General features: G+C 50.4%; 1 protein-coding gene across 1 annotated transcript; it reads right to left on the bottom strand.

Moving 5' to 3' along the window:
• Nucleotides 1-8,027: 8,027 nt before the first annotated feature.
• LOC120700698 lies at nt 8,028-10,162 on the bottom strand. The gene is made up of 3 exons (XM_039984939.1): nt 9,821-10,162; nt 8,723-9,784; nt 8,028-8,663 (listed from the first exon to the last, which is right to left on the bottom strand). Exons 1-3 carry the CDS (start codon nt 10,160-10,162, stop codon nt 8,028-8,030), a joined length of 2,040 nt encoding a protein of 679 aa, XP_039840873.1.
• Between the last annotated feature and the right edge of the window lie 2,205 nt (nt 10,163-12,367).

The following is a 12,367-nucleotide window of genomic DNA, read 5'->3' on the forward strand; positions in this document are numbered from 1 at the left end:
AGGCGGTCCGGAAGCTGCAGGAGGACCAGCTCAGGGGGGCCAGCGAATCGTCGACTGGGCGAGCGAAGCGAGCTTAGCACTGGTGCCACTTGGGATGAGTCCAATCCAAGTGGCAGAGCCGCCAGCTTCGATTGCTGACGCCCTCCCAGTGCTGAACTCTGCTTCAGACAGACTCCGGTGTCTGGAGCCGATCCTTGCTGGCCAGCTTGAAGCCGAGGGCCGCGAGCTAATCCGGATGGTGGCGGAACACATTCTGACCTGTCTCCGGAGCCACGACCCAGCCATCTCGCTAGCCCCCGTGGTCGATGGTCCAGTGGCGGAGACGGAGGCCTCCGCTCGAGAAGGCATGCGGGACGTCGTCGACTTCGTCGCTGCTTACTTCAAGCGTGAGCCTGCAAATTTCGGAGCTGGACCATTACAGCAGTAGCACTTTTGTTTTATTTTTTGTGGATGTAAAATATTGTAACTTGTTGAAATTTTAAATAGAAGAAAACTTCAACTTAGCTGTTTGTCAGTTGCTGTGGTTTGCGGTATGCAGCACCCCGGCGCCCTGGCGTCCTGGTAGATAGGTTCAGTTGTTAGGACCTATCTGCCATCGGAGCCGAAGAAGACAGTCCGGACCCCCGTATGAGGTTGAGCAAGCGTCCTTGGGCATAGATGTAGCACAAATTGCAACTCGAACGAGCAACTTATTCCCTGTATAGCAGAAAAAACTACAGAGAGGAAAATCAAACTCGCTTGTATGGTAGTAATGATACTGCAACTTAGCTGTTTGACGCATGTAGAATCGATCCGTGATGTCTGGCTCAAAGCGAACGCTCCGGCCCCCCTGGGAGACAGGCTCAGTTGTTTTGAGTCTGTCTACCACCGAGACTGGACCTCGATCTGCATGCAGTCTTAAAGCGGATGCCGGGACCCCCTAGTAGGTAGGCTCAATGGTTTGAGGCTAGCTACCACCAGTCAAGCCTTAACCTGCGTACCACTCAAAGTCACAGCTTAGTAGCAGGCCCGCGGGACCTATTCTGGACCGGCCCCCAGGCTAGTACGAGGTCCGGAGCTCTGGATACAGAGGTCCAGGCAGTTCAATGCTTGTTACAGAGTGGTGGAGTGTGTAGGCTTAGAGTGCGGAACCAGGCTAAGGCGCTACACAGGGCTCCGGACCACTCCAGGAAACAAACATGACTTTACCGGACCTGGCTCCGACGTTCCAGATCCCTCCTAGCAGTGGGTGAGGTCATTCTATCGTACTCGAGCCTTTGAGATATGGAGCTGGACCTGCCGTGTAGGACTTAGGAAGCCAACCCTTGAGCTAGAACGAGGTCCGGGCCCCTAATTACCCAGCTCCGGGTACTAGAGCACTCGTTACAGGGTGGTGGAGTGTGTAGGCTTTGGGTACGGAACCGGCTAAGCGGCTACACAGGACTCCGGACCACCCCATGAAACAAGCACCCCCTCTCCAGAGCAGGTCCCTAGGGGTCCGGACCCCTCTCCCAGCAGCAAGGGGGTCCGGACCTGTACGGCAGTCCAGCAACTCAATACAGATCTTAGCTGTAGCGAACAGAGTGGAAATCCGCACGGGGGTTAGAAAGGGAAAAGTTCGAGAATCAAAATGCGAAATAAAATTTGACACAAAGACAGAACTGGGAGGAAATCTTTCCTTTGCAACTTGATATACATGGCTTGCGCGATGGATGCCAGAGGTCGGGTTTATGAGGGCGGACCTCTACCGCTCTGGGCCGCGCGTTAATGCTAGCCGACGGTACGATGGATGCCAGAGGCCGGGTTTACGAGGGAGGACCTCCACCGCTCTGGGCCGCACGCTAATTCTATCTTATTATAAAGGAAAAATTCATTTCCCTGCTCTGCCTAAATGTAAAACTTTCGCAGATGCTCTATATTCTATGGGTTGGGTAGCGGCACCCCATCTTCTGTGGTAAGGCGAACGCATCCGGGCCGGCATACCTCTGTAACCTTAAAGGGCCCCTCCCAGCTGGGGGAGAGTTTGTGGAGCCCCGCTCGGTTCAGGATCCGCCTCAGGACGAGGTCGCCAGCCCGGAGCTCCCTACTTTGCACGAACCGTTGATGATAGCGCCTGAGCGCCTGGTTGTAGTGTGCATTTCAGATTGCTGCTCGCCACCTTCGCTCGTCAACGAAGTCCACATCGTCACGCCGCAGCTGTTCCTGCATGGATTCATCAAAAGCCTAGACCCGTGGTGAGCCCAGGTGAATTTTCGGGGTAAGGCATGCTTCTTCAAGTAGTTGTAGGTGCGGGTTTTGAGTCTCCTGAGGATCTCCGCATTCGCTCTCTCGACCTGTCCATTGCTGCGGGGATGTGCCACGGACGCAAAGTATAGCTGGATGCCGATGTCCACACAGTACTCTTGGAAGAGTCTGCTTTTGATTTGGGTCCCGTTGTCCGCGATGATGCGGTTTGGGACGCCAAATCTGCACAAAATAGACTTGAGGAATACGACTGCTGATTGTTTAGTGATGTTCACCACAGGGGTAACCTCCGGCCATTTTGTGAATTTGTCAATGGCGACGTCGAGGAACCGGTTCATACATTATGGCGTTGCAGGCGAAGGAGATCTCATTCCTGGATTTCCTTACCAGCCCGCGGGGATCCTTCGTCCAGCATATCCATGCCCTGTCTTGTCGAAGCGGCGCCAGGGTATAGCTTGCGGCGTTGCCTGCAGCATAGCTGAACGGGCCGTGTAGCTTGCGGCGTAGGCGGTATGATGGAAAAGTACCGTGCCGTCGTATCCATTTAATGCGGCAGACGGTCTCTACGCGGATGCAGCGCAGGCAGCTGCACTGTGTACCTCGGTAATATGCGGTCTACAGTGAGACCTGACAAAGGCTGCCCCGCGTGCCGCGGCGGCAGAGCACACCTCAACCACCCGCATTGAATGCGGTGGGTGGGCGAGTCTTCCAGCGGAAGACCCGCGCCCGCGCCTGCGGGACACGTGGCGCCTCGGACCCCCCCACGACGGTATGTTGGTTCTACGCGCGTGGGAGGTCTGGATGGACGCGGGAGGTCCCGGACCCCTATGGGGGGTGTCCGCGCCCTCGGCTATTGGCTCGGAGCTTCCCCTCCTCAGGGACACGTGGCGTCACCGGACCCGTCCCAGAGCGGGGAGCGGGTCCGGGGCCGTTGGCCCGGGGAGGAAAGAGCCTGGCCCGTGGGGGCTGGGTGCTCCGCCTCTTATGGCGTAATTACGGATGACTACGCGAGTCCTACCTTGCTGGAGTAGGAGTGTGTATCCCTGCTATAGGGTACCGACAATGTTAGAAGTCATTACCAGATCCGAAAGTGGCAAATTCTGATAGTGTTTTGTAGTACCTTTGCTCGATCATTACTGTAATGCTTGGGCGGATCATACTCGTAATTCTCGCACATGGAGAATCTCATGCCAAAATCGTCCCCCGAAACCCTAGATTTCATTAACTTGCACAAGGATCCGCAAAAGCACATAGGCACCTGGACTCCTTGAGGGACTGTTTCCCTCACCTTGCTCTGTGGAATGTAGGTGGATCCTGAGGAGTCCATGATGTTGAGCTCTGACAATCACAAGTGCGCAATCGGATTGCTAATGTACTGTATCACAAACTGATTGCTAATGTACTGTATCACAAAATGATTGCTAATCTACTGTGTCAATAAAAATAATTACAACATAATCTATTTGTAAAGCATAGAAGAATTTTGGTTACCTGCAGTCGCCGGCTCGAAAATCCGGCAGGGCTTCGTCTCTCTCTCCCTCCCTCCCTCTCTTTTTTTGGTTTCTGGTATTTTAGTGATGCAAATGAAGAGTGGGGGGACCAGCCAACCCTTATATAAAGGCGGGGGAGCCGGTCGCCCTGCTGCCGGGCAGCCGGGACCCGCCGCCCCGCTGCTGGGTGGCCTGGTGGGCCGGCCGCCTCGTTGCCGGGCGACCGGTCCTCCTGCCCCGTAGCGGGGCGACCAGGTCCCGGCCGCCCGGCAGCGGGGCGGCCGTGGTAAATTCCTATAAATTTCGAGAATGAAAATATATTTTTTTGTAAAAAACGAAAATAAAAAATAAAATAAATTAAAAAACCGCCAGAAATGGGGGCGAGGATGCGGACGAGGTTGAGAGCGAGAGAGGTGCGGCTTCCGTTCGGCCTTCGTGGACTCGAGCCTCGTCGGCCTCGTTGGGCTCATGTGTTTTCTCCCTCGCTGGGCCTCGATGCAGCTGGGAGATCCTTCCTGGAGCCAGGGCTTGGGTTTTGGGCTTTTGCGTAATAGCCTAATAGGGTTGGTTTTGGGGTTTTTGCGTCGGTTTTCTGAAGTTGTTTTCCAAAAAAGTTGACGTGATCTATTACGTGATTTATCCTCGGTTTATTTTTAAGTATAAGAAGTGAAATGTAACGCGATGGATCGAAAGGGTGTTACTTCACCGCCATTTTTATCGAGAATGAGAACAAAACTATCTTAATAAACTTACACAAAGCGCATGTAAAATATAAAATAGTTAGTAGAAAATATTCAGAATTAGCATTGATATCTCCATATTAAACAGAAAAACTATAATATACATCATCAATACCAATTGATCTAGATTAACCCATGATGTATGATTAATAAGTAGCTAATTAAGAATTAAAATGGTCTTAGTGGTAAGATTTATAAATGAATTGGCTAAAAAATAGCTTATACTCTGTTCGGCTAGTTGTGACTGGTGGCTGGTGTTAATTTACTGTGAGAGAAAAGTATTGCTGGCTGGCTGATACTGGTGCTGATTTGGTGTGAGAGAAAAATATTGTTGGCTGATTGCAGCCGAACATAGTGTTAATAAACAATCCATTTTGAATATAATTAATTAATACTAGTATTTAGTGATTTGAAAATTCACCTTGAGAGTATAGGGACCGAAATGATATATCAAGACAAGTTTGGGGACACGAAGATGCATATTGAGAGTTTATGGACTCAAATGACACCTCCGGACAAGTTTAGAGTTCTAAAAATGTGTTTTGAGAGTTTAGAGACCTAGATAACACTTTGAGACAGGTTCGAGGACCGGCCATGTATTTTAATCTATTATTTATATTATTTTATATAAAAAATACTACCTACAATATGTGTTACCATGTATTTATTATACTATAAAGATCGAAAATAATTGAAATTTTTTTTCACCTAAATTGGGCTCACCGTACCCCTCATGTCGGACCCGCGTGTCAAGACCGAAGGAGATAGGAAGGGTTGGAGACCCATAAAAACTGCGAGTTAGAGCGTGTTTGTGCCAAAAACTCAATTTTTTTCTCATCGATCCGCACTTACCCATCCATACACACCTATTGACAAGATACATGCCCGTTGACTGAACTGTGCACCGGCTCCCATCCTCCCACGCTCCACCTCACCGCTCCGCACTTCCCCACCCTCGCCGTCGCCCAGTCTAGCGGCGTGGTTCCGCGGTTCTGACCGCCCGTGCCGCTCGCGCTGCAGGTCCTGGCCACCTTTGCCGCTCGCGCTGCTCCCACCCCCGATGGCGCTCGCTGCTGCCATGGCCTCCTCCTCTCGCCGCCCGTCCACCTCCCGCTCCCTGCCGATCTCATGCCATGGCGCCGTACCACCGCGGCCTGCAAGATCAATCGCTGATGTCGTGGTAGAGGTGTAGAGTAGAAGGAAGGCTGTGACGAGCACGCCGCCGAGGAGCAATCTGTTGTGCCGTGGCGGTGCGGGGGGTGGTGGGGATGCGCAGCGTGGATGCGTGGTGGCGACGCGGAGGGACGGTACGCAGACATGGCGCGTTGGGCGTGGGGGACGGTGGGGCTGCCGCGGCATGTAGGATGCCTGGGGTTGATGCGGTGAGCAGATAAAACATCAGATGAATATCTGATCTCTTGGTGATCCATCATGTTGACGATAGACGAGGGGAATTGACTATTGCATCTCAGAACACATCAAGAGGCGATGTCCATTTTACTCATCGGTCGTTATCCGAACAAGCAACATGATTCATTCAAGGCAAGCCAAAATCTGAATGCTGGGTCAGCACCTAAGCGCAACCGAACTGGTCAGCGTGATCTCGAAAGAAAAAAAAAATCGTTTTCTATTGGAAAAGTGGCTATAAAGGTGTCAGGGTTGAAAGATGACAGTAGCGCAATCTTGTCTTCCAAACACACTCATCCTGACAAACAACCAAATCAACACGCTCCAGGTATCTGCAAAAATTTAAAACATATATCTATCCTCCAATTAGTCTTTTTAGTGTGTATAGAAATTACGTGCGTGTCGCACGTACGTCTATGCTAGTATATCATAGAAGAGATAAGAGTAACAATTTATACAAACAAATAGTGCAATTAAATATATATCATACATACATGGAAGTGTGTTGCAAAATAAAATCTATTGCAACTAGAAGATGATAAATATACATTTTAAAGTATATATGTTAGAATATTTAATAGATAAAGAGTACGTGAGAAAGATAATTATAATTATTAACTATTAATATTATTTTTATATCTTACTATTACTAATTGGAGGCTCCTTTTGAAGCCTCCAGGTGAAGCCACCTAGGATCCTAGGTGGACAGTCTAAAAAATAGAGAAATTTTACAAATTCTCACAAAAATCAAAAACATCCGGCCATCAATTCGGCAACTCTAATCATAATAGCCATTGAATCTGTTATATTTTTTTAATAAATTACCCACCTTTACCATTATGAAAATAGACTAAAATAACCTCCTAAACATGTATCTAAATTACCCAACTCTGCCATTATAAAAAATAATCTAAAGTAACCCCCTAATCTTCATGTAAATTACCCACTTATGCCATTATAAAATAATATCAAATAACCCCTAAATTTTTATATATATTATTCAATGATAAGATAATAAAAATTAAAATCAACCCCAAATCTGAAACAAAATTATGTTATTATAATAAAATCTTAAAGCGCATCAATATAAAACTCTAAATTATTATTCCTATCATTATTAATACATTATTTATGTTATTATTTGTATCAATGTTTTAAATTGCGCGCTAGGAAATTTAGTGTGAGGCTGTCCTGGACGCTATTGGCGCTATAGTGAACGCTATAGGGGCACTATAGCTCCTCTATAGCGGCAGCTAAACGCCGTAGCGGCAGCTGAATGAAAACACTATAGCACCGCTATTTTCACGCTATAACGCGCTATTTGTTTACAAATGCAGAAAACATAAAAATATATCAATCCTCAATCACTCAAAGTTTCAATCTGATAACTCATAAGTCATAACTCATAACTCGAGTAACTGAGTGTGGACCAAGTGCCGATCGACTAGGGTTAGGCTTCAAGCCGAATTGGGTCAGGCCATGATGTTCTTTTTTTTTTTTTGGGAATTACCGGGCCACGCTGTTCGATTTGAGCCAGTCCGCAATAGCGGCTGGTTAGCGGCGCTTTAGCGCTAAACTTGCTTAGCGGCACTTTAGCGCGCAATAGCGATAATAGCACACATAGCGCAAAAATGAGCAATTGCATCACGCTAGTTGCTTTGGGCCGCTATAGCGGCGAAATAGCGCGCTATTTCTTTTGTTGATTTATATAAACATATATACTAATCATAAGGTGTTTGTCACCATATATCATGTACAAGAGAAGAGATAAGAATACCAATTTTTATATTATTCACATAGTTCAAACAAAATATTCAATTAAATACATATCAAACATATATGGAGGTGTGATGCAAAGTGAGAAATTGTTAGTAACTAAACCTATCACATTTATTACAATTATATAATGATAAATATGTATATTTACAGTACTAGACTAGAATATTTAATTGGTTAAAGAGAGCGTGAGATAGATAATTATTAGATGTCTCTACCTAGCCCGTGCGAGAGCACGGATTGATAGACTAGTTAATTCTAACTAGCCTATGTAGAAGGACGGGATGATAGGCTAGTATCAAATGAATCTGGGATGCTCTCGCCCTTCTAGCTAATTGATCAGCTTCACCGATTTTAGTTGACGGGGAAACAAATCAAGCTACTCAGCCCATCATTGCTGATGCTGCATGACCGGCGGTCGCTCCAGGATGCCAGCGTGAGACAGGAGCGCCCACAGCTGCGTCATGAACTCGCCGCCCGCGCCGAGCATCTCAGTGTGGATGTCCACGTTGTCCGACGGCGCGAGGAACAGCAGGAACTCTATCCAGAACTCGGCCAGCACCTCCCACCGCCGCGCGTCGGCGGGCACGGCCGCCCTGAGCTGGCCCCAGAGCACCGCCGCCCGTTCGATGACGGTGCCGCTCCCTGCTCTCTCGTACGTTCCGCCCTCCTGCACGTGCGGCAGCTCCGTCGCCTCTATCTCCCCAAGCCTGTTCAGTATGCTGTTCACCGTCCGGCAGCCGTTGAAGTGGTCCCGCGCCTGCTGCACCGCCGAGTCGAAGATCTGCTCGGTGTGGTAGCTCGGGTCCGGCAGCATCTCCGGGACAAAGGCCACCAGGTAGGCGCAGTAGTTGGAGAGCTTCGTCGCGATGAGTCGGTGGTGCTCGTCACTGGCGGTGGCGCGGCCGGCCGGCCGGCCTCTATAGTCCCAGTCGCAGCTCGTGGTCACGACGTGCCACGCCAGGATCTGGTCGGTGAGCTTGGGAAGCCTGCACGCCCACGCCAGGCGCGGCAGCAGGTGGTGCTTCTGCAGGGTGGGAGCTGGCACTGGCTCTGCTTCAACCAGAGGAGCAAGGCGCGCTTCACCTCGGGCGGCAGCGGCTTCCTCCGGCCCCCTTTCTGGCCTTGCCGACGCGGCTCCACCAGGTAGAGCGTCAACCAGGAGAGCACGTTCCACGGGCGGTGGTGGAACCGCTTCAGGAGCAGGTACTGGCCGACCTTCTCCTCCCAGTACCTGGTGTCCGGCGGCGCGATGCTCTCCTTGCACCAGAGGTGGCTCCACCGCCGCTTCGACCACGACCGGTCCTCGCACACACACCGATACACGGTCTTGACGTACCTCCAGTTGGAGGCCAAGCGGGCCACCGCCTGGAAGATCTCGATCGCCGCGGTGATCACGACGACGAGCATCGTGACGGAGCGGTCGAGGTCGCGCACGCCGACGTGGAGGCGGTGGTAGCCGGGGCCAAGCGCGCCGAAGAAGGCCGCCCACGTGGTCAGCCCCGCCACGGCGACGGCGATGCAGACGTATGTCTTGGCACCCACCAGCACGACGTTCCTGGTGTAGAAGTCGTAGAGGAAGGCGAGCTCCGCCTCGACGACCCGGTAGGCGGCGTCGGGGTCGTCGGTGGCGCGAGCTTGGATGAGCCCGTTCAGCACGAGGTCGCGGGCCTTGTCAGAGCCGGCCTCCGCCGGGACGTATCCGTAGAACCGCCGCTTGAGCAGCTTGAACAGGGCGAACGCGAGGCAAAAGTACTTGGCCTTGTTCTTCTCGACATCAGTACTGTACGGCTGCTGGTCGATCCACTGGTAAACTTGGTCGATGGTGACGACCGACTTGGCGGCGCTCTGGGAGAGCATGTTGTCCCGGGTCGGGTGGCCTCCGTCGTGGATGACCGGTGCCATGATCCCCTCGCCATGGAAGATGTACCTGTACCCTCGCATGGTGGTGGGGTCAGGGGGCAGATCGTCAGGGGCGAGGTCCTCCTCGACGGCCATGTACTCGGCGACCACCTTGACGGACATGTCGGGGTGGCTGGTCTGGATCACCTCGGTGATCCTGGCGACCGTCTTGAGAATGTTGAGCGCCGAGAACGCCCAGATGGCGGCCCGGTAGCTGGCGTTCCGGCCGGTGGCGTTGACGATGAGCTAGAGCACGAGGCCCGTCTGGAGGACGTGCTGCACCAGCAGCTTCTTGCGCTGGTCGACGTCGCGGCGGCTGAGCACGGGTGCCGAGTAGGCGGTCGTCTGGATGAGGAGCAGTGCGGCCGCCCAGAGCACGAACGTCTCGCCGTGGAAGGGGCCGTCCTGGATGATCCCCACGGCGTAGGAGACCACCACGTAGGTGCTTGTCACTGCGCCCCGGAGGGGCTTGTCGGTGCACCGGCGGTTCGCGGAACGGTAGAGCACCAGGACGGCGAGGCTGAGGGAGCTCAGGAGCACGACCGTCTCCAGCAGCAGCAGGCTGCCCTTCACCGTGCTGAGGTCCTCTCTGATGCCGCGTATGTCTCCCCAGCTCACCTCCATGGCGGACGAACTAGTCGGATAGATTAACTAGGCGGCCTGTGGTCTTGAAATGGCTGCAGCGGATAGATCATGGAAAGCGAACGCCTTGATCCATGAAGGAAGAAGACGAAAGGGGATTGGACGAAGCAGAAACAAGCAAGAAAAGAAAATAGATGGAAACGGAATTGGAATTGGTGTCCATTTGCAAGATGCTGAGATGCATGGCTTCTTCTGTGCGTGGGCTGTGGCCTTGAAGGATTGTAGGGGTGGCATTCGATGCAAGTAAGAATCTCCACGTAAGTTTCATGAAACGTTTCGCGACAAACCTTTCTTCCCTCTGAAACCTGTCAGATACAAATAGATAGCAGCTGGTAATTTGCCTTTGCACTTAGCTGTTAGAGCGGTGAGGAGGAAGCTCCAAATTAAAGCTTGGACCGCTGAAATGGTACCAGCAGGTGAAGAAAAGGATATATCCCACAAACCATGGTTTGGAGATGAACCTACAAAAAAACTGATATCAGCTCTCCAAACCAGGACCATGATTTTGTAAAGCTAAAGACTTAGAGTGCTCAGGGAGAGCAAGCATACTGGCTTGAGAACACGTTTGCAATTACCATTGCACTTTCAAGAGCAAGCATAATGGGGGCTTTGTGGTCAAACAAGAACTTGAGTGGCTAATAAACCTTAAAAACTAGATGACTATGATAGTCAAATAATGTCCAAGGTGTTGACTCCGATTCGCCATTCTAGCATCTCAGCTCAAAGAGGAAACATGATATGCAAAGCGCAATCTTTTTTTTTCTTGTTTTGAAGGAAAAGACTGTGGGGAGTTCTACCAACATGGTTTAGTAGGAGAGCTTTCCATCCTGAGAGTTGGCGATTGACCTTGGCGATCAGCGGGGCAAATGCATTTAAGTTCGTCTTGACATCGGACAGAAGCAGCCCCACATACACCTGGGGGGAATTAGCTTGCTAGCACTGGACAACTTTAAGTAGGCGACCATAATGGTTTAGTAAGAGAGCTTTTCATCCTGAGAGCTGACGATGATCAGTGGAGCAAATGCATTTAAGTTCAGCTTGACATTGGACAGAAACAACCCTAGATACACCTGGGGGAAATTAGCTTGCCGCACTGGAGAACTTTAAGCAGACAGAGTTTTATTTATGGAATGTGCATGGGAACCACTGTACTCTTGTGGTAGTTGATTTTCAAGACGGTTGCATCAATGAAAGAATCAAGAATGGACCTGAGATCGGTGACATCCTCGGTTGTTGCACGAACAAAGATGAGAGTGTTGTCGGCATATTGGAGGACCAGACATGGGGCATGAACCAGAGGGTGCCGAACTGTAGCGCTATCCTTGATCAAGCATTGCCAGATGTCCGCTACAAGTGTGAAGAGGTAAGGTGACAGGTCATCTCCCTACCTCAAGCCCCATTTGCAGGCAATCCACGGCCCAGTGGAGCCATTGACAAGGACGGCTGAGCGGGAGGTCTCAAGGATCTGAAGCATCCAATTCTGCCAGAGAAGTGGAAAGCCTCGAGCTTGCATGATATTGTAACACCCCCGGTATTAATCTTTTGCATTAGTCACTAATCGTGTGCTTGGACATGGTCATTAGCGTTAATTGCGTGTGCATGACTATATTTTAAATTTCATGTCATCACATGTATTCAAATTAAATTATATTTGTGCAGATTTATGATAATTGCATGTTTAACCAATGTTTTGAAAACAATATCTGATAAAATTTTAACCATATTTGAGGCAGATTAATAATTTATTTTGCCTAAATACTTAAGTTTTAGCCAATATAAAACTTGTGGTCCTTTGTTTGTACTTCAATGTGGTGTCTTTTGTTTTGAGTGAAAACTCTGTTAATAGTTCAAAAATGCGGTCAAAATCCAGTTGAATCCTCTTTGAGCTGAATTTGAATTCAGCTTTGACCCCTCTTTGTCCAGCTTTATCTCTGTCGGGTACCACAATTAGGGACACTCTAATCGGGGTACTAAGACCGCTTTCAAAAACGCAAAACACCTGATAAGACAGCTGAGCCCACGAAGGCCCACGACCTGCTTCCCATTCAAAGGAAAGGAAAGGACTCAAAGAAGCCCAGCGTGCGGCCCATTCACATCCCCCTCGAACCTGCGGAACGATCTCCGCCTCGCTCGAGGGTCCCTCTCGGGCCCGTTGGGCAATCTCCGCCTCGCTCGAGGCCATCCCTT

Source organism: Panicum virgatum, chromosome 3K, assembly GCF_016808335.1.
Source record: "Panicum virgatum strain AP13 chromosome 3K, P.virgatum_v5, whole genome shotgun sequence".
In the NCBI taxonomy this organism is placed as follows: Eukaryota; Viridiplantae; Streptophyta; class Magnoliopsida; order Poales; family Poaceae; genus Panicum; species Panicum virgatum.

What these genes read in the sequence shown, in the direction of transcription:
- LOC120700698 (XM_039984939.1), bottom strand. Translation starts at nt 10,162, where the DNA reads ATGGAGGTGAGCTGGGGAGACATACGCGGCATCAGAGAGGACCTCAGC. An exon ending in ACCAGCGCAAGAAGCTGCTG is followed by an intron (nt 9,785 to 9,820) that starts GTGCAGCACGTC and finishes CTCGTGCTCTAG; the next exon opens with CTCATCGTCAACGCCACCGG. An exon ending in GGAAGCCGCTGCCGCCCGAG is followed by an intron (nt 8,664 to 8,722) that starts GTGAAGCGCGCC and finishes CCCACCCTGCAG; the next exon opens with AAGCACCACCTGCTGCCGCG.